The 19880-nt window shown below is 45.0% G+C and overlaps 3 protein-coding genes across 3 annotated transcripts; 1 reads left to right on the plus strand and 2 right to left on the minus strand.

Moving 5' to 3' along the window:
* Positions 1-342: 342 nt before the first annotated feature.
* On the minus strand, positions 343-4907 carry foxa3 (forkhead box A3). The gene is made up of 2 exons (XM_079165694.1): positions 4475-4907; positions 343-3142 (listed from the first exon to the last, which is right to left on the minus strand). The coding sequence occupies exons 1-2, from the start codon at positions 4544-4546 to the stop codon at positions 1829-1831; spliced, it is 1386 nt and encodes a 461-aa protein (XP_079021820.1). The 5' UTR covers positions 4547-4907; the 3' UTR covers positions 343-1828.
* Positions 4908-9874: 4967 nt separating this feature from the next.
* irf2bp1 (interferon regulatory factor 2 binding protein 1) lies at positions 9875-14137 on the minus strand. The gene is made up of 3 exons (XM_079165705.1): positions 12850-14137; positions 12282-12582; positions 9875-11761 (listed from the first exon to the last, which is right to left on the minus strand). The coding sequence occupies exons 1-2, from the start codon at positions 13863-13865 to the stop codon at positions 12327-12329; spliced, it is 1272 nt and encodes a 423-aa protein (XP_079021831.1). The 5' UTR covers positions 13866-14137; the 3' UTR covers positions 9875-11761; positions 12282-12326.
* A 176-nt stretch (positions 14138-14313) lies between these two features.
* Positions 14314-17544, plus strand: polr1g (RNA polymerase I subunit G). Its single transcript, XM_079166838.1, has 3 exons — positions 14314-14490; positions 14857-15001; positions 16311-17544. Exons 1-3 carry the CDS (start codon positions 14403-14405, stop codon positions 17077-17079), a joined length of 1002 nt encoding a protein of 333 aa, XP_079022964.1. The 5' UTR covers positions 14314-14402; the 3' UTR covers positions 17080-17544.
* Positions 17545-19880: the final 2336 nt, after the last annotated feature.

Raw genomic sequence — 19880 nt, forward strand, 5'->3', positions numbered from 1 at the left:
GAAAAAAAAATTTGCTGCAATATTTTTCGGGAAAATGACGAAACCTTGCGTTCAGCAAGATTACATAAAATATAAATAGATTCTAATACAGAAAATGACAAAACCTTGCATTCAGTGAGATTTTTTTGAAATATAATAAAAAATAAAATTTTTGATTTGAATATTTTTGAAGACTTACTTTAGTACTACTTGGAAAGTACTCGGAAACAAATTACCTTTTTGAAAAAACTCACAAGACGTCAACGCTGAATGTATCGGTGAAGCAGCTTTCAGCGTCGCCCTCGCCAACAACAAACACTTCCTGCGTTATCACTGACGTAAGAAGAAAAAACAAACGCGCCGTTTCTCCCCACATTTTTTGCCTTTTTAATAAGAAAAATGAAACATTAATCACTTAAATCACATTTACAACCAACAGGAAACAACAACGACGACAAAAAAACAACAACAATATATTATATCAGCACACTTTCAAAGTTTGAAAAGCAACGCAGCTTAAATAAAAGACAATTCTCTTTGAAACTTAAAATATGCTCCACAAAAAGGACACCGTGTGACCTGAACCTTCTGTGTCCTCTGAATAGTCCTTCAATAGATCGTCGATACATTGATCTCCTATCAGATCAGTAGTCATTTGAAGAAAAAGGCACTTTTTTTCGGAACCGCGACGGTCATTTGACACTCGCTGACATTGTTACACTGATCCCATTGAGCCGACGCATTGACATTGTGAGGGGGGGGGGGGTGCTCCTAAGTATTGTTGTAACACACGCAAACGCACACACTATCAGCCCACCTGGCCACTGGGAGCTCCATAGTGCAAAGTACTGTATGTAAATCCTCCCATAGTGCATCTCTCCTCCCCCTCCTCCGGTTTTTAGTAACTGACTGAGCTCCCCCACGCGCAGCATCGGCTATCTCCGATTCAAAATGTGACAGTCTGTCGAGAAAGCATTTGGTTTTAATGCTCCTGTAACAAAAAACATAAACACAACATGTTTTTTTGAAATAGTTTGTACCACAGTTGCTTTGCCTCGTTCCTTCTGGCTGCAGAGGATTACTTTAGTTTCCTCTGAGCTCCAGCGAGGACAAAATGGCTTCTTTTTCCCCCCCTTTCTTCATATCAACCAAAAAAAACACAAGTACAGATTTCATCAGCTACATTTTACATTGACGAATGCCTGATGTGACGGAAATGTGGTGTGAAATGTCGTAACGCACAAAAAAATAAAGGTCTCCCACTGCAGTAACACCTGCCTGAAGCAGTAACCTCTCGAAACTCGCCCGGCGTCCCTCCGTCTTCCGATTAGAAAAAGAAAACCTCTCACATTTGGGTTGTAACTGGTCAACAGAGCGCTATACAAGATATATTAAAATGTATTCCCTTCATAAATAAATGCAAATATTCTTATTTTTTTCCCCCTCCCCGCATTACCTCTATTTACATTTTGTACAAAGCCAATTTCACCAAGACAGAGTCTGACTCCTGTATTGACTCACACACACACACACACACACACACGCCAGTCGGACGTCTTCATTGAAACTTTTTCAGTCCTCCGGTCCACCGGTCCGCATGTTCTTCAGAGTTGGTAAAGCAAAAACTAAAAAAACTGTCCTTTGGTCCCTCAAACACGGCAGCCATTTTAGATGCGAGTCTCTGCCGAGGCCTCTGGACGTGAGCCAGAGAGGGAGAGAAAGAGGAAGATAAAGAGAGCTGGGGTGTCCATTTTAGAAAGGGCAGGAGAGGAAAAGAAGTCTCCATCTTGGCTCGCCTTTAGAGACAGGTGTGTGTGTGAGGGGGGTGGGGGGTGAAGGGGTGTCCACATTAGGAAGCGTTGAGCACCGAGCGGCTGTACAGAGTTTGGTAGTAAGCGCCTGAGTCCATGGTGGCCGGCCCCTGGCTGTCGTAGATCTGCTTGGCCCCCATGGGAGAGCCGCTGGCGTAGCTGTTGTAGGCCATCACCTGGTCCTGGTAGGACTTGAGGTCCATCTTCTGCTCGTTGGACATGAGGTTGGTGATGGAGAAGGGGTGGTTGAAGTTGTAGTGGGGGTCCAGGGACTTGAGGGCGTCGCTCTGTAGGTCCATGTGCTGCTGCATGGCACTGGGCAGGAGGTGGGCGCCGCCCACTAAAGACTGGGAGTGGAGGAGCGGGCTGGAGGAGGTGGCGGCCGAGAGGGACAGGGAGGACGAGGCGGAGGATGGAGGCAGGGAGACGGGCGGGCTGTGGAGGTGTGAGGAGGACAGCGGAGGGCAGTCCATCGGAACCAGGGAGTTTCGGGGATGCGGCTGGTCGTCCGAGGAGCCTGGGTGGGAGTTGTCCGAGTGGGCGGAGTCGGCTCCCTCCGATCCTCCCGCGGGGCTGTGGTCCTCCACCAGGTGATCCCCGCCGTGGCCCCCTTTCCCCGAGCCCCCCTCCTGGCTCTTGCCCGCCTTCTTCGCCAGCTTCTCCTCGATCTTGAAGCGCTTCTGGCGCCTCAGGTAGCAGCCGTTCTCAAACATGTTGCCGGACTGCGGGTGCAGGGTCCAGTAGGAGCCCTTGCCCGGCTTGTCCGGCGAGCGCGCCACCTTCACGAAGCAGTCGTTGAAGGAGAGCGAGTGGCGGATGGAGTTCTGCCAGCGCTGCTGGTTCTCGCGGTAGTAGGGGAACAGCTCCATGATCCACTGGTAGATCTCGTTCAGGGTGAGCATCTTGCTGCCGCTCTGCTGGATCGCCATGGTGATGAGGGAGATGTAGGAGTACGGTGGCTTGGCGTGGGTCAGGGAGCGCCGGTAGGGCTTCGGGGGCATCTCCTTGGGTCCTGTGCGGCTCAGGGGCGCGGTGGAGGAGTACCCCAGCTGGCTCATGGACTGGCCCATGTTCTGGTAGTGGGTCAGGGAGCCCAGGGAACCTGGAGCGCCGGGGCCCAGCTGGGTCAGAGGGCCCGAGCCGAGGGACGAGGCCACCGGGGAGAGGGACATGTGGCCGGGCCCGGAGCCCATGGAGGCCAGGGGGGAGCTGCTGAGGCTGGAGCTTGGGTACGCCATGTTCATGCCCGCAGGGGAGGCGGTGGCCGGGTTCAAGTTGATGTAGCTGTTGATGGTGCCCATGGAGCCCATGGAGCCCAGACCAGAGTTCATGGTGTTGGCAGAGGAATACATCTGGAGGAAAAGAGGAACAACATCTGGTTATTCACAAAAAAAAAACACAGTTGGCTTTCATGCAACAACAATAAATATATATCATTTTTTAACGTTTAGAAAACAAATATAATAAACTCTTATCTATTAAACTGGTATTGATTTAAAAGGGTGGCTAAAGTGAACGTCTAAAAGGGAAAGGAAAGCGGGTTGACTCTAAAAGGGACTCCTTATCAATGCACAATGAAGCTCTCAGTGCGCGAGAGGACATGGATTTCACACGGCGATGTTAACCTGAAAAATGCGTAAAAAGCGCGTCATGGTGCCTCTTGCTTCAGACCAGACGGCCTCCTCCGCTGCTTCCGCGGAAAAAAACACAAGACAACCAAATCTTCACTTTTTAAGCTCACCTTTTTTTAATTTGATTGTTTTCCGTTCTACGGTTTTTTTTGGTTAAAGAGGAATAATTCCGTGTAGTATTTTTTTTCTTGGTGAAATTTCTAAAAAGCCGTTTGACGAGAGGTTCAAAGTATTTGATCAAATTCTTCGGAGGCCATCAAGGGATCGCGGCCCGCTTACTGATCGCTGGTTAAATATTATCAGACTCTTTAATTTCATCAGGTCGAGGTGAGAACTGAAGCTGCTGATGGAATTAACCCTAATTGAATTAGTGAGGGGGGAGAAGAGGAAAAAGGTCTCGTAACATTTACACCTGAATCGTCGCAACACTTCAGCGGCTGCGGGGGCACAAAGGAAGAAAGTCTATTGATGAGCAAATCACTTTTTTTTAAATGTCATCGAGTTAGCAACTAAGAACCGGAATATTTATAATGACATATATATTAGGTATCAATAAATAAATTAAATCTATTTATTATTGCAGTTTTTTTTAAAAACATGTTTCAATAATGTAATAATAATGTTACTAAATGGGATTATTTCTAAAGGAGAACAATATCTTTTTTGATGCTTGTTGGTATTATTTAAGGTATATTTCTCCTGATGGTAGTGTAGCCTACTGTAAAAACATAAAGTGCGCCTTCAAATATACTTTTATTATACTCAACGTTATTTGACTTATTACGGTATTCCCACAATATTGTCCATGGGAGTTTAAGAAGTGAATATAAAATCTTTATCTTATTCTTTTATAGTTTATCATCAAATCAGGATTACAGCTGCGTTTTTTCGGACGGATTACTGCGCTAATAATATGTTGTCTTCTCTATTTCACTGCCAAGAAAACCCTTTACCGTAGACCACTCCTAACAACACCAGTAAATAAAAAAGCAGTGGTTTATTGTATTTAATGTTTTATTATTATTGATGCTATTTCTATTAGCGTGTCTTTACCTCGCTGGCCTCGCTGTAGAAAGTATTCCACTCTGGTAGATCATGTGCTTCCATCTTCACGGAGCTCAACATCCCCAACTCAAGTCTTTGGAGGAGAAAGACTGATCTATGATCGGATTGTTTGAAAAAAGATCAAAAATAAATATACAATCCGTCGCAAAGTTGTTAGTTGTTGAAAAACCAAAAAAGGAAAAAGCTGAAAGTTGTCTCCCCTTTGCCAAGAAAGAGGGAGAAAATATGTAGAGCCCCCAAAAAAGCTAAGAAACAACAAACAAGATGTGACGTTCTGCTCCTGGGAATAGTAAAGTCAATATTTCTTATTTGTCAGTCGTCCATTGTTTCATAACCTTAATCTTGTTATGGCTCAGCAGATGTTGACTTCTTCTGGCCCGTTTTTTTTCTCTATGTCCTCCGGGGCCCTCGGCACGCAGCGTGTGTCAGGCGGAGGTGCAGCGCGCAAATACAGTAGAGGAACCTGGAAGTCCTCCTCTTATAAGGTGCCGGCGGATCCCGCCCCGCTCCTGTCATTTGAATACCAGGAAGGGCCCCGGCAAAAAGGCCGATGTGGCCCCCTGGCGTGCTGTATATTGGCCGGCGGCTGCAACGGGGGCCACCCGGACGAACGACTGTCCAGTAATCCTTCAGTGTCTGAGTGGATTTATATACATATTTATTATACACGTTGAGCGGTGACGTGAGGTCTTAATAGTGGTAATATGCTCGAAAGTGACGTATAAGATCAAATAAGATAAGATGATCCTTTATTAGTCCCGCAGTGGGGAAATTTACAGGTTCAAACAGGTTTGAATAAATGCGTCTGTTCTAAAAATAGATGGGAAAAAACCCCCCAAAAAATGCAATCCTGTCTATTCCATTGAAGTAAAGACAAATTCAAAATATTTGTTTTCTTGAATAGCTTTTCTGCAGCGTTTAGGGATACAATTAAATTAGAAACACTGACATTATCACACTTGATCAACAGCACAATTAATTCGATTTTGCACAAAAAAACACAACAACTAGGTTAATATATCGAAATACGTTTATTAGAGTTGGGACTCTGTTTTGTGACATATCTGTCTCTCTCTCTCTGTGTGCGCGCGCGTGTGTGTGTGTGTGGCCAGGGGTGTTAACACTCGTTAATTCCCTCGATCACGGAGGTATGAACCTATAGTTTTCAATTTAGTTATCTGGTTAAATAAAGGTCAAATAAATAAATAAAATAAATGTTTGGTCGTCAAATAAAAAATCACGAAAGAATTTGACTGAATATTGGAATATCAATCCCCCTTGCTTGGAATAGCCCCCCCCCCCCCACACACACACACACACACACAAAGAAAATCCACCACACTGATAACCCTCCGCACGCTGATTCAAACATCTAAACTCTGGCCACATTTACTGCAAGGTGGAGTAGGCTAAACTCAATCAAAACTTAAAGGTAACAACAGACATTTGTTTTCAACTTGTAACGCTCGCGTGCGCAATCCGTGCCGTGCGGGTAAACGTGGCTCCTCGGTTAAAGGTTGAGAGATGCTTTATTTTTTTCATTTATTCTTCCAAAAGAGGCATTCGCGACCCGCCACCACGGAGCAACACAATAAATACTGTAATCCCGGTGTAAAGCCGGACTCCAGTGCTCGGAGGGGAATACACATCGGCCTCGGTGCAGACGGAGGCCCGTGAATGTCAATGCCTCTGCCTAATGGCCAGTCAATGGGGATGTAATTGATGCGCAGGCGGGAGGTCGACGGGATTAAGAAGAAAAGAAGCCGAGGCAATAAGGAATGACAGGAAGGCGCGTGAGCGTGCACGAATACGGCAAAAACAAGAGTTAGTATCGCCAACTAAAAGACCAGATCCAGCATTTTATAACTGTAAAGTGTTATGATATGATGGAGCTCTGTGTTGCCTTCACTGACCCTTGCATTGCAGATTATATCCCTTTAATAACCAAGCACAGTGACGGGTTTGTCTTCATACTTACCACCAACGTGTCATGTTTCAGCTCCTATAAATATACATGTCGTCAGTCAGACTCTCTGCGCGGCCATCACCTGTAAAGACTCGGCGATTATCGCCTGTTTGCAAAGCGCTGTCAGATCGATTAACCCGTGGAGCGAGCGTAACACCTCGGCGTCTGTAATGATGTAATTAAGCCTGACAGAGGCGAGCCTCTCCCATCTGGACGGTGATATCTGCAGCATGCTGTAGATAAAGAAGAAGGATTAAAACTGTGCCCTCCAGTTTGGGATCATAATAATAATAATAATAAAAGGGAACAATACAACACATGTTAAGATCAAATGTATGTATTTTCATGAGAATAAACAATATAATACACTACAATCGGACGTCAATTTAGTAGGCTGCAGATTTGGGTGGTGATCCACATTATTTTATCTATCATTTTGTTGCCTTCAGGTGCCATTGGGAAATCTGAAATATTCAATTTCCAACTCGGCATCACATTCATTTTTGCTCTGGAAAAGGAAACAGCAGGATTCTAACTGTTTGGGTGGATTTCCAGCAGCTCCGCTGGACGCCATCTGCACTGATTTCCACTGAAGTCGGTTATTTCTTCAGGTGGACGCTCTTTGAACCTGGTTCATTTATTTCAACCCTGGTTGGGTTTAATGCTCCTCCAAGGCCCCCAAACACACATTTCTCCATCCCATCTCCTCTCCCTGCGGGCCGCTTCTCATTCCAATGGGCCCTCCATCGGCCATTAACACCTCTATAATTGGTTTAACAATAGCCGACACTAATGGAGGAAGCGGCACATCGGCCCACAAGGAGCACTGCGGCCGGACGGCGAGGGGGGGGGGGGGTGTAATCAAACGCCCCCTCCCGCTCGCCTTCTTCTTCTTCACAATGGAAAATGAGCAGCATCGTCCCTGATGACATTTCATCGCTTTTTCTTACTTCTGGTTCTCAGGCGGACTGAGGCCAAAAAACCCAACAGCGCCATCTCGTGGCCACTAGAGGAGAGTTCCTGTGGCAGGTTTCAGTATTAAACTGAGTCCAAAAACTACAAAGCAAACTCAATTAAATGAGAGTCCCTTCACATGACGAGTGTTTAAACATAAAGATTTGGAACAACTTTTTATTCCACACTACAATGTTAAATACCCAAACACGATAAAGTCAAATCTAACTGTTGTTAGAATCATGGAACCAGATAAGGTGGCAGATATGACATCTTTATTCTCATAAATCCCACACACTTGGGAGGTACATGCTCCTTATTTAGACGGGTGTGCGTGTGCCTTTTCTAAATCATGTGCAATCAGCTGAGTTGACCGCAGGTCAAGATGTCGAAACGTCTCAAAGACGATCGAGGGGCCTGAACGCTCGCGTCAATGTTTTTGCTTATGACTTCTGAATGTTTGTATGTATGCAGTGTGCACTCATCCAGGCAAAGATACTCAGGTGCAAGACAAAAAACACCTGCAGGGCACCAAGGAGGTCCGCACACTGTTTCACTTTGTAAAGGAAATGTTTTCGCTCTGTAAAGATCTTCTTCAGACAAGTGCGAACGAGAAAAAAAAAAAGAATTCTTGTAGAGGCAGGAATGAGCTGAAATCACTATCACCTGCTGGTCAGCCAACAGGAGGAGAACATGAAACGATCACAGTAGAAAGTAGAAACAGCAGGAAAAGAAATACACAGGATACAATGTTAAATATGACAGAGACTGAATATAAAACATGTGGAGCTCATTTGATGTCTTTTACATTTAGAGACCAAAAGCGAACAGGCAGGCAATCACACAACTCCCATCTAATCAGGTCTCTGTACTCATAGATGATGGTGTGTGTGGGAGAGAATACACGCCATATCAATGAGAGAGAGAGGGGGGGGGGGGGTCATCTATCATACCCCAACAACTATTTGATTACTACCGTTCTTATCCAATGAGCATGTGTTTTTCAGGTTGTGTCGTATGTTTTTTCTCCTGGATGTCCTGGTGGTTCTATTTTCTGGAGCGCTGTGATCATCATTTCTTTTCCTTCCTGTTTGCCGACCAACAGGTGATTCTGATTAAGATTTGATTGCTGCCTCTAAAAGAAATGCCTGTTTTTCTCTTTTTCACAAGATTGAAATGCTGCTTTACTGGGAGAAAAAGATGGAAATAAACTATTCATTTAGAGCCTAACAGTGTGGGGAATTATTGTGTACCATGTAGTGCATGAAGCATGAAGAAAAAGTCTTTTATTTTGACAAAGAAATGTCTGAATCAGTGGCAAAGCATGTCATTTCCTGTGATTTAACTGAAATCTCCTGAATCAATCTGTGCTTTGGTCCTGTGGGAACAGCTGCCGTCTATGGAGCCATGATGCCGACCAATGTGTGGTTAGAACAGCTACAAATACAACGTGACACAATACCAATCCTCCTGTTGGAGGAGTACACTTAGCTGGATGAGAAATAAGATGTCACCCTGGATTCATTAAGCAATATTCAGAAAACAGGGGGGTGTCTAAAAAAAATCATCATACATGAAATCAGAAAGTAACGACACTTGTTTTCCACAAACAAAGGCAATTTAACATGATTTAATGTCAGTGGTTAAACTCAAGAAGAAGAAAAAAAACCTCCAAATAAACAAGCACTTACATCCCATTTAAGTTCTGGTTTCTATGTTGTACATGCCGCTGCAATAAACCTAAAAAGGTGACGCGTGGATGAAAAGAAGAGGCGACGCGAGGAGGGACCTCGTGTCGACACGATGAGCCGGCGGTACAAAGACTTGGGATGAAAGCGAGAAGCCGTCTGCTGGCGACTGAGGTTTCAGGAGAATCATTGACTGGACAATAAAGAGTACAAAAAAAAAAGAAAAAGAAAAGAAGCCACGCGCTCCTGCTTCCCCTGAGGTTCCCAGACACACAGACGCTAAACGTCTTAAAAAGGCACTTAACGAGGGAATTGCATGACGTGTCAGTGCATATTAAACTGAAAGTCCACTTCTTCAAAGACATTTCTCTACAACAGACCTGATCTGTGGGACATCATCTCAATATAGAAGGCCCATATATATATATATATATATATATATATATAATCTCCCCTGTACAGTAGACCACATGAGCGGCTTAATGGAGAAAGCCGGTTAAAACCAGATTACATATAGGGTGTATATATATATATATATATATATATATATATATATATATATATATATATATATATATTTTAATCCAGAAACATCACATTGGGAATAAAGTGACCTTTGGTTCGTCTGTGCTGCTGTACTGACGGGTACATGCTGCTCGGGCTGGGCGATATATATCACGATACAGCCTGTTTACTGGTAGTTCAATAAATAAACACGCTATATGAAATAAGCAGGTGGTTTTGGATACTACTGTGTGCATTAAATACTTAACAAACGAAGAGAGTATTTTCTCATTTAATGAAAAACTTTAGTGCAAAAATCATCAGATATTCTTGGCAATTTGAGTTCGTTTGTGCTTGTTCTTCTCAATGAAGACGAGGCGATCGCGTATCACGACATCATCGCGGTACGATTGAAATACGACCCACGTTGAATCATCGCCCAGCCCAACATGCTGCACGTAAAGAGAGAATCCACCAAAGAAAGCTCATTTGTTGTGATGTTGGATTGTTCAATTTAGAAACATTGCGTCCCTGCACGCGCTGTCATCAGAAGTACAGTCTGTATGTGTGCTCTCCCACATCAGCTCCACTGACATGAACGGAACAATGGATATGAATGGAAAGCAAATTCTACTGTGACGTTGTTTGTTCTAATCAATACGATTAATGTCCACATCTGCATTCAAAACAGAAAGCAGACTTTGAAATACAGTTTACACTCCACTAAGGTGACTCGTCTCTACTTTTGGGGGAAACTAATTCATACACAACGTTCTGCTTTTAGGTTGATTCTCACTTTAAAAAAAACTAAAAAGGTTTTGGAAATGATACACAATAGTTTTTAATCACATATTCCAACCCGTTGCATATAATATGACTAAAGATTGCACATCCTATCGTAGATCTATACAGTATATAACATTTAACATTCTAGTATAAAATATAGTCCTAGGCCTATCAATAGATATCTTTTCATATACATTCGGGGTAAAGCGTAGGCTGGATCTCGTATGAAAGCAACATTTAAATACAGATAACACAACCTGGTCTATGCTTAGAAGGGTGTTTCTACACTCTGAGTCAACATCAGCTGTATTTAAAGCTGATTAAAAAAAGGACACACAGAGAAATGTCATTACTGGCCGTATCTCATGTCAGTTTGCATGCTGAGTTCTAAAGATTCATTTTCTTTTGTTTCGTTAAAAAAAAAGAAAAATCTGATTGTGCACCGAAAGACAGATTCAGTCATGAAACAATAAAAATACATTTGTATTTCAAATTTAAGGTACACTTTGTCATGATAACTGTCAGTTTTTAATATAAATTGCATTTGTAAAAGCTTAAATATTTAATTTAGACCAAGCAATGGCACGGCAAGTTCCAACTCAGGAGCGCCTGCATGTTGTCTGACCTCCGGCTGCAGGAAGCAGTTTGTTCATCAACAGCAGCGATACGGAATAACCGGGGCCACCGTTTCTAATATTTCAACATTTGTGTTGGATTTGTCGAAAACAAACGTTTGTGCTTTCACAATATTGAGCGGACTGCTAGAATAAACACCGTGGCTACTTCCTGTGAGTTGGACGAGGGTCATTAGGAACAATAAACATAACTAAACTAGGTCTGCTAACAAGAAGCTATGCTAGCTACCGTTAGCAAATCAAACCAGTGACGATGATATATGAACACACTGGTGGCCATTCAGAGAAAAAGAGACATTTCAGTAGTCCTGTTGGCACTGCTTGTTTCTTAAGGTGCATATTCAAGTCGGGGTGTGAGTATATTGTATGTGATGACATCTTCCATGTGATGGCGGTGACCATTTTTGTTTGTAGAAAAGTGAGACGTCTATGTGTTGCTTGAGCCTGTTTATTTCCAGCTGCTAACAGTAGCTAGCTGGCAGTGCTAATGTGGGCAGTGATACTACCGACTCTACAAAAAGTAGCCACTGTTCAGCTGTTGATTGGCCCTGAATATCGGACTCACACAGTACATAATAAACAATTGAAGTCTGATAAATGTTGATACAATTTGGCGGTGTGAGCAGCTGGAGTCAAGACCTTTGCAGTGGAGGTTTTCTGGACTGTGGGTCGCTGTGTGGCTTCTCTCCTGGGTCTCACAGAGCTCCACTGCAGACGTCTCCTTCTGGTTTGCGATACGACTCTGGAGCGACCAAAAAAAAAAGCAAACAATATATACAACAAACAATTACGCAGGGTAAACATCCCACCATATCAGACAGAGCTGTGTGCTCTAGATTGGGCAAATCTAGTGGGTAATCAACAAATACAGTTACAAAACCTTTACAATACTCTGACTTCCTCTTGTTCAGGAGTTAAGACTGATGAGTCATTGTGTATCCCGCATCCATCTACCGAATATTCATCAATTTGTTGCTTACAAATTGATATTCCAATATCCCAAAGAGCCTGGATGATGAATAAAAATACTGGTACATTTGAGGAATCTTAATTCAGGACATTTGTATTGATAAAATAACAATGGAAATGCCTGTTCAATTGAAATTAAAACAATGTATATATTCAACAGATAAACTATTCACAAACCTAAACCTGAACCCGAAGCAGTTGTCAGAGAGGACGGACTAAAATATAGCAAAAGCAGATGGCGTAAGCTAAGGTGCTCTCTTTATAAAATGCTATCACAATGCAACAGAACCTGCCTGGTACTGTATTGGGTCCTGGTCTGGTTTCCACGGAACCCGTCATCACGTCTCTCTCTCTTTCTTGACGGTGACGTCTCCGCCGGCGTCTCCGCTCCCGGCCGCGGCTCCGGGCCCGTTCCCCGCTCCGGCAGCTCCTGCTCCAGCCGTGCCAAGAATGGTGGAGACCTCTCCCTGCATGAAGGCCCAAGGGGGACTGTTGGGAGAGATGTCCAACGGACAGCGCTCTCCGCTGGGGCAGTACACCTCCCCGTCGCCCCGCCGGCTCTGGATGTACACTCTGGTGCACGGGAAGCAGAACCTTAAGTTGGGGACGGTAGAGAGGACGTTACTAAAATTAGCAGTGAGAAATATTACTACCAACGACTAATGATAATTGCAGTAATAACCAACTATTTGTCTTCTAGTATATACAATATAATAACAAATAAAATGCCCAGACAATACAATGAGGTCTTAAATTCCTTCTTTGGTCCGACTAAAAGCCCCAAAACAAAGCACTTTATTCACAGAAACTTTACAAATAGCACTACCGTAACAAGACAAAAGAATAGCAAACAAAACAAACCTATGCCCTGGCACTGATGGACACTGAACAAAGTGAGTGTCTTCCAGCCTCTCGTGACACAAGGTGCAGGACAGAGTGGTACCAGTTGAATGGGTGTTGCTGGCAGATGCTGATCCCAGCTCAGAGGCACCACTGTGGGGTAACGCGGCGGCTGTGGTGGCCGCCTCTGCAGAGGTGCTGGATCCCAGGGGCTCCCCTCCGGACCTCGAGGTCAGGGGGCGCGGCTGCCTGGCTGGAGACGAGGCGGGCTTGGGACTGGTCTGGCTCACACCTCCGGCCAGGTTCGAAGACGAAGAAGGCATGCCGGCACTCTTGCTGGCGCTGCTGCCAGCCACAGCGGTGTGGATCTGGCTCTGTATTTTGGCCTGGTTCTGGGACGAACTGAGCTCTCGTTCCAGCTCAGGAGTGATGAAAGGGGCTATCCCCATCCCTATCCCCAGCTGTCTGCGGCTCATCTCAGCCAGCACCGGGGCAGGGAAGATCATGGAGCTGGTGATGGGGGCTGTTCTGGCGGTCAGACCCGCCGGCATACCCGCAAGTAGCCCATGGGGAATCCCCGCCATACTTTGAGTTACTAGACAAGGAGGGATAGCAGCGCCTAGCATGGGTCTTCGGCTGCCGCTGGGGCTCTGACGGTTCACTTCTTGGGGCGGCTGGCCGTCACGGTGTAGCCCGTTGGGCGGCACACGAATTGCTGACACGGTGCTTTCTCCTCTTCCTCCCCTTTCGAAGCGGTCCATGTGCGGCCTGCCCCCGTCCGCAGCCCCGTCTCCTCTGCCAGATGTGCCGTGTTTATTGGGCGAGGGACCAGGTGACCTGACGTTACCGTCCTGCATCCCGTGGGTTCGTTTTAGTTGTCGGGCATTCGCTATCAGGAACTCGATCTGATTAGCTCCCTCGTAGTTCACGCAGCCACGGCAAACCACCTCGCTGAAGTCCCACACCACAGTCCACGGCATCTTTGGCAGGTCGCACAGGTAGCACCACTGGCGCCTGGAGGAGGAGGGGGACGACATGGCTGCTAGCTAGCAGGCTAACCTGAGCGAGTTCAACGAGCCAGCTAGCTAGCCGACGTGCTAGCACACGTTAGCGCGGTTAACCTATTTAGCTTTTGACAGGTGCACTCCAACTCGTTGCTTTCGAATTTCTCCTTTAACGGGCTTCAAGCCGCTTCAGAACTATGTTAAACATCCTACGGTTGTAAAAGTAGAATCAACTTTTAGGTTGTTTTTGCTCCTTTTTTCATATGTTTGTTTTGTTTACCCACTTCGGCCTGCTCTTGACTGCTGTCAACTGCTTCCCCGACGGACGGCGGGACGTTACGTAACCTTGCGAGGTGCATTATGGGCGTCTGAGTTTCCTCACCTGGTTTCCTCAACGCAAACCAACTCACCCTCCATGGTATTGGAACTACAAGTACAACTGACACGGAAGTGAGGTAATTAAAGGTCAGAGGTCGTTCGGTGTCAACACATGTGCGTCCGCCGTAGCCATGCGTTTTAAGGTAGAAAACTTATAATTTGAGCGGTTTGTGTTTATTTTTAATCATAAAAATGCCTCGAGCGATCGTCTCATCTTCAGCGAGCGAAGGAGAAGAGGACAGTTCTACAACTGAACCACGTGGAAAGCAAAAAGAACCTGGTAAGCTCTCACGCGTTTCTTTTAGCACAAAGCTGGTGTTGTTTGTCAGTTTAACTCAGACATACGAAGCAAACAAGTAAATCCGCCGTACAGCAGACTGAGCCCAAGATTGTTAAGGTTAACGCATCTATATTTACTCTTTGACTCATTGAAATAGAACAAATAAAATCGTGTATTTAAAGATCTTTATAAGTACAGATGTTTAACAGCCCAGTTCTGACTCAAAATAATGCTCTGCAATCGTCAAATCCTTGGTCGTGTGTCTAATATTGAAGCCAACGAAAGATGGCTCTCCCGTGTATTATTGTGTATGCCCTGTGTTGTTGTGTTCATGAAATAATGAATGCGTGCCGTTTGGACCCACAGAGAAGAAGGCCACCGCGTACCAGTGTCCTGCTGACTTTGTGCGTTTCTGCCATAAGCCCTGCAGCAGCACTCTCCCAGAGAGTCTGGAGAGCAGCAAGAATGAGTTGTGGCTCATTAAAGCTCCTGCCAGCTTCAACCCAGACTGGTAGGTACAATCTAAACACGTCACTGCTTCCAAATAATCTCTCAAGCAGAATCATAAACCTGTTCTTGTGTCGTAGCAAAGATTCAAATCAACACAAATGTAGATCACTGCTTTGGTTCTCCCAGTTTTGAGGCTGCATAACTCATAAATAGCTAATAAATTAAAGGGACCCTGTAATGTTTATTGAACAGCAACACATGTTCATTAAAAAGTTACAAGACTGCTAAAACAAAGCCTAATAGTAACACAAGTACATAACAGTCATTACATCGGTGAAATGATCTATTTAACTATTGTTGACTAACGTTAGCCATCATACGGTGCTGGTCATTCCAGACCAAGCACAGCTGTAATAGCATTTTCAATTGAATTCATTTGTAAACCCCAAAGTCACACATTTCCACTTCCTCGCATCAGAAAAGGCAACCCCCCCCCCCAAAAAAAATTACATACCTCTAATGGAGAGAGAAAACAGGAAGAAACCTCAGGGAGAGCAGCTGAGGAGGGATCCCTCTCCCAGGAAGGCCAGAAGTGCAATAGATGTATACAGAATGAACAACATAATACAATTACAACATTGTCAATCCATAGGACAGAAAAGATACATATGAGAGAAGTAAAAGCACCAATAATAGCAAAATTATAATAGAAATGACTACTTATAATATCAGCAGCAGTGGATAGAATATGAATGATAATAAAAGCAGTAGCAGAAATATAAATCTGACTAATAATAATAGCAGTGGCAGTGGCTGTCAGGCAGGACCACGGTCCAGATAGAACCAGGATCCACAGAAACCCGCGAGGCGAGAAAGCACAAAGCCTCTGCGGAAGAGAAGCGAATGAATGATGATCCACTTTAAACAGTCTCTGTAGCAATTCAGAGGTAAGTCACACTTAACATGTAGAGACTGAACGCGGGGTTAGGGTTGTGTCTACTGGGGCCAGCAGGTGGAGCCGGAGATGGGCTCCATGCTAACGGCAACAGCAAGGCATCTTTATTTATGTTGCACATTTTATACCCAAAGTGCTTTACAGATTACACAAGATACAATTTCTGAAAAACAATCAAGCAAAAGCCCACAGAATGACATCAATAGAACAAAAGAAAATGAATTAAAAACAATGGTTAACAGGCAGCTTGGATTTTAAAGTAGTCTTTGCTCTTCTTTGTTCTACATTTGAGCAGCATAGACGCCACGAAATTCACTGTGTTTTAATTTGCTGAAGCTTCAGAGAGCTCCCTCAAAGAAAATGACGTAGTTTGGTGCAAACGTTGTATGACCTCGTCTCCCCTCCCTCCATCCAGCTTCAGCGGCGTCAAGGTGCCCCTCTCGGGTCTCCAGACCCTGAAGGTTCCCGTGGCGGCAGGCGGAGCCAAGGCTGGAAGAGGCCAGCAGATCTACAGCATCCTGGCGTCCCCCCACGGCACCTCCGAGCTCCACCTGCTCACCAGCGCGGAGCGGTCGTCGGGCGGCGTGGTTTTCGGGCCGGCTTTTTCGGGCCTGCTGAACGTGTGCGAGAGCTACGGAGACGCCGGCGCCAACCAGGCCCCTCAGGTCATCCCCGCGGCCCTGCCGCTCTCCATACCGCCGGGCCTGAAGCAGCGGTTCCACCCGTTCGGCAGCAAAACCCCCATGTTGACCTGCGTGGCGGAGAGCGAGGCGGACGGGGCTGCTTTGGGGCCCTCGTCCACGACCCTCCAACCGCTGGTCGCCAAGCGGTTCGTGGAGGACACGTGGCAGGATGAGGAAGGGAGGAAAAAGAAGAAGAAAGAAAAGCGCATAAAGACAGAGGTGGAGGTGAAATTGGAACCGGTAGCTGAAATTCAAGAGGGAGCGACGACGGGGCTCCCCTTCCAGGAGTGCTACTCTTTGGAGGAGAGGAGGAAAAGGAAGAAGAAAAAGAAGGACAGGGAGCGAGAGGAGGTGGAGGCGGGCGTGGAGCCCAGTGTGACGATGAAGGTGGAAGAGGTGACGGTGAAATGTGAACCGGTAGACGCTTCGTACGGCGACGTCGTGGAGGGCTCGGGAAGGAAGAAGAAAAAGAAGAAGAAAAGCAAAACTGGAGACGACTAGCCCCGTCGTCTCTTTTGTTGTTTAGTTTTGTTTATTTTCGGGCCTCACAGGAGCCATCTTGCCACTAGTTTACTAATGCAGGGCTTGCTTTGGCAAGGACATCGCATCCAGGAAAAAAAACAACCGAAAAAAAGAACACATCCTGAACCAATTGAGCGGTGGATTCATCCCAGAGCCAAAGTTCCTCTCGTTTCAATATGGACAGTGACAGTTTTACACATAAAGAATGTGCCGCTGCCGCCTATGACTCAGTCAGAGGGGGAACTTCTGCGTCCTGTGCCAGTGTCTTGGCATGTCGTGGTATAGGTTTGGTGGGATCACACTCGCACACTTGCGTCCGTGTGCAGAATTACACAGCCAGGCACCACAGCGTCGCTGGTTTGGCAGCAGGTTCACTAAACCAGAGGCGATCTAGTGTCATGTTTTAGTTTGTTATAAAGGATCTGAGTCACATATATTGGAGAACACATGTTTCAAAATAAACTCCAAAAAAAATGAAATGAAAGCGACGTGTTTGTGTTTTTCCGCCCTGCCTTGATTGAGTCGTGATTTCATCCAGAAGGAATGAAACTAGAACTGCTGTTGTTGCGCAATAATAGGAAAGTGCCCAATTTACAGATTTGTTGTTTTCTAAAGATTTTTAGGTTTTTGAACACTTTATTGTGAAAATGAAGTTGCTGATTAAGTTCAGACTAACGTGTTGAAACAAAATTGTCCTTTTAGTAAATATCTGCCTTTCTCTCTGAACTCGGCAGTAGAACGTTTGTGAATCTGCTGGAATTCTGCTTTTATCTGCACATCAAGTTCCCTGAAGTACTTTGTCCTCCCATTAAATAGGACACTGAGGTTCACGATGAATGTTATGATCTTTTCAGCTCTGCCATGACTACTCTATAACTATAGAGGAAACTCTTCAAGGCTGTAATATTGTTGGCATGCCGAAAGTCCTATTCAAATAATCCTGCGTGTCGGCACAAAACACTGGCATCAAAACCCCTGTAGGTTGATACCAAGTCCATAAATCTCTGCGTATCTGTAGCCAGCAGAAGTTCAGCTGCGACAGACAGATGGCGCTACACTCCAGCGTGTCTCCTGCCTGTAGCGGCCTGCCTTTCTCTGAGCAACATCTGAGCTCATTATTTACATGCTGGCATTTATTTTCACTAACGCAGATCTTCTGTTACTGTCCACACACACACACACAACGATAGGATTTATAATTTCCCCGTTTAGTTTTTTTCCCGACAAAAGGCATGGGATCTTAGTGACACTGAAAAATCTCCAGTCCGGGCTCTGCATCCTCCTATCCTCTCCTGCCCCCCCCCCCCCCCCCCCCCACCTCTGCACCGGAGTATGGTCCTGCTTCTTAATGAGCTCCGGCACCTCTGGTGCTATCTCACCATCTGTGGTAGCCCTCTGCACACGCTGCAAGGCTCCATTGATCCAGCCTCATGTGTGCGTTCACATTGTATTACTCATTCTAAAGGGGTCAACCGGACACTAAATGAACCAAACCGCGGTGAAGAATCACACCATTACATGCCAAAGAGGATTTTTAAAGTTGTTTATTTTACTCACTGAATTGGACTTACCATCATAGTGTTTTTGAGTTCAGCAGGCAGCACATTAAAGCAAGAGAGCGACAGATGTTGGATCAAGCAGTTTTTCCCCGTGAGTCACATCTGATGCCAGATTTCTGTGTATGCTCACAGGTATGTTGAATGTGTGTGTGACCGTCTGGGCTTCAGAAGCCAGAGTCCGTGGGCTTGAGTGCACGAGTGCAGATGTAAATGAAAGGGAGAGAGTGTGCAGCTGCCTGATCTTGAAGATGATTTTTTTTACATACTTCCTTTAAACATAAATAAATATATATATATTGTTTTAGTCTGTGCTAGTCACTTCATTGTAAACCAGTAGGAACAAACTACAACTATAACTTTCTCTCTCCATGTGATTTGCCATTGGGTTACTCTTTTGAATGGTCCAAATCTGTATTTAAAAAAAAAAACCCACCACGTTCATCTTGGATCCTGAAAATCCTAATTTAGGACCTGTTTTTGACGTCTGTCAGTCAAGCCAATACTACCCAAAGTCTGTCTCTTTAAGACATATTACCTCCTTAATGGGACATTAATCCTCAACATTTTTAAGGTATACATGTGCACATTTCCTCTGATTTCAGAACAGAAGTTTAGGGCACTTAAACGAATATTTTTGGAAACGGCTTTTACGGTGTCGATTTAACGTTGGTAACTTCGTATCTGTGGGAACGTGTAAAACGGAGTGTTTGGCAAACGATGACGTCCCGTGTCAAACTGCCCGAGCGGTTCTTTGACCCGATGGTCTTGAGCTCAGTCCATTCTATTGACATGTTTATCGTGTCTTTTGCTCGAGGAAACTCGTTCCCCACTTTCTCAGAGTCTTCCTGGGCAGGGTACTGTTCCCGAAAGGCCACTGAGATGTCCCAATATTTTGTATAACAAGATTCCTAATCGTTGTTTCCTTGGGCTCTCATCGCCTTATATTGTGTCGCTAAGTAGCAACTCCACCTCGACCGTCCGTCAAATTTAGTTTTTGCCATTGGCACCAAATATCAAGTATAAGTAAAGAAATTATTCTCTATTGCTACACTATTTTTTTAACACTATAACAAGGACTATAAGCTCACTGAGCATGCTCAGAATCTTCGTCTCTGCTACTTAAAGGTATCCTTTATCGCCATCTACTGGAGCGAGCGCTTGGAGTCGTTTTTGTTCGAGGACGGCGATAAAGGTGGTACGGACAGAATTTTATTTTAGGAC

The sequence above is a fragment of the Pholis gunnellus genome, assembly GCF_910591455.1.
Source record: "Pholis gunnellus genome assembly, chromosome: 9".
Classification (NCBI taxonomy): Eukaryota; Metazoa; Chordata; class Actinopteri; order Perciformes; family Pholidae; genus Pholis; species Pholis gunnellus.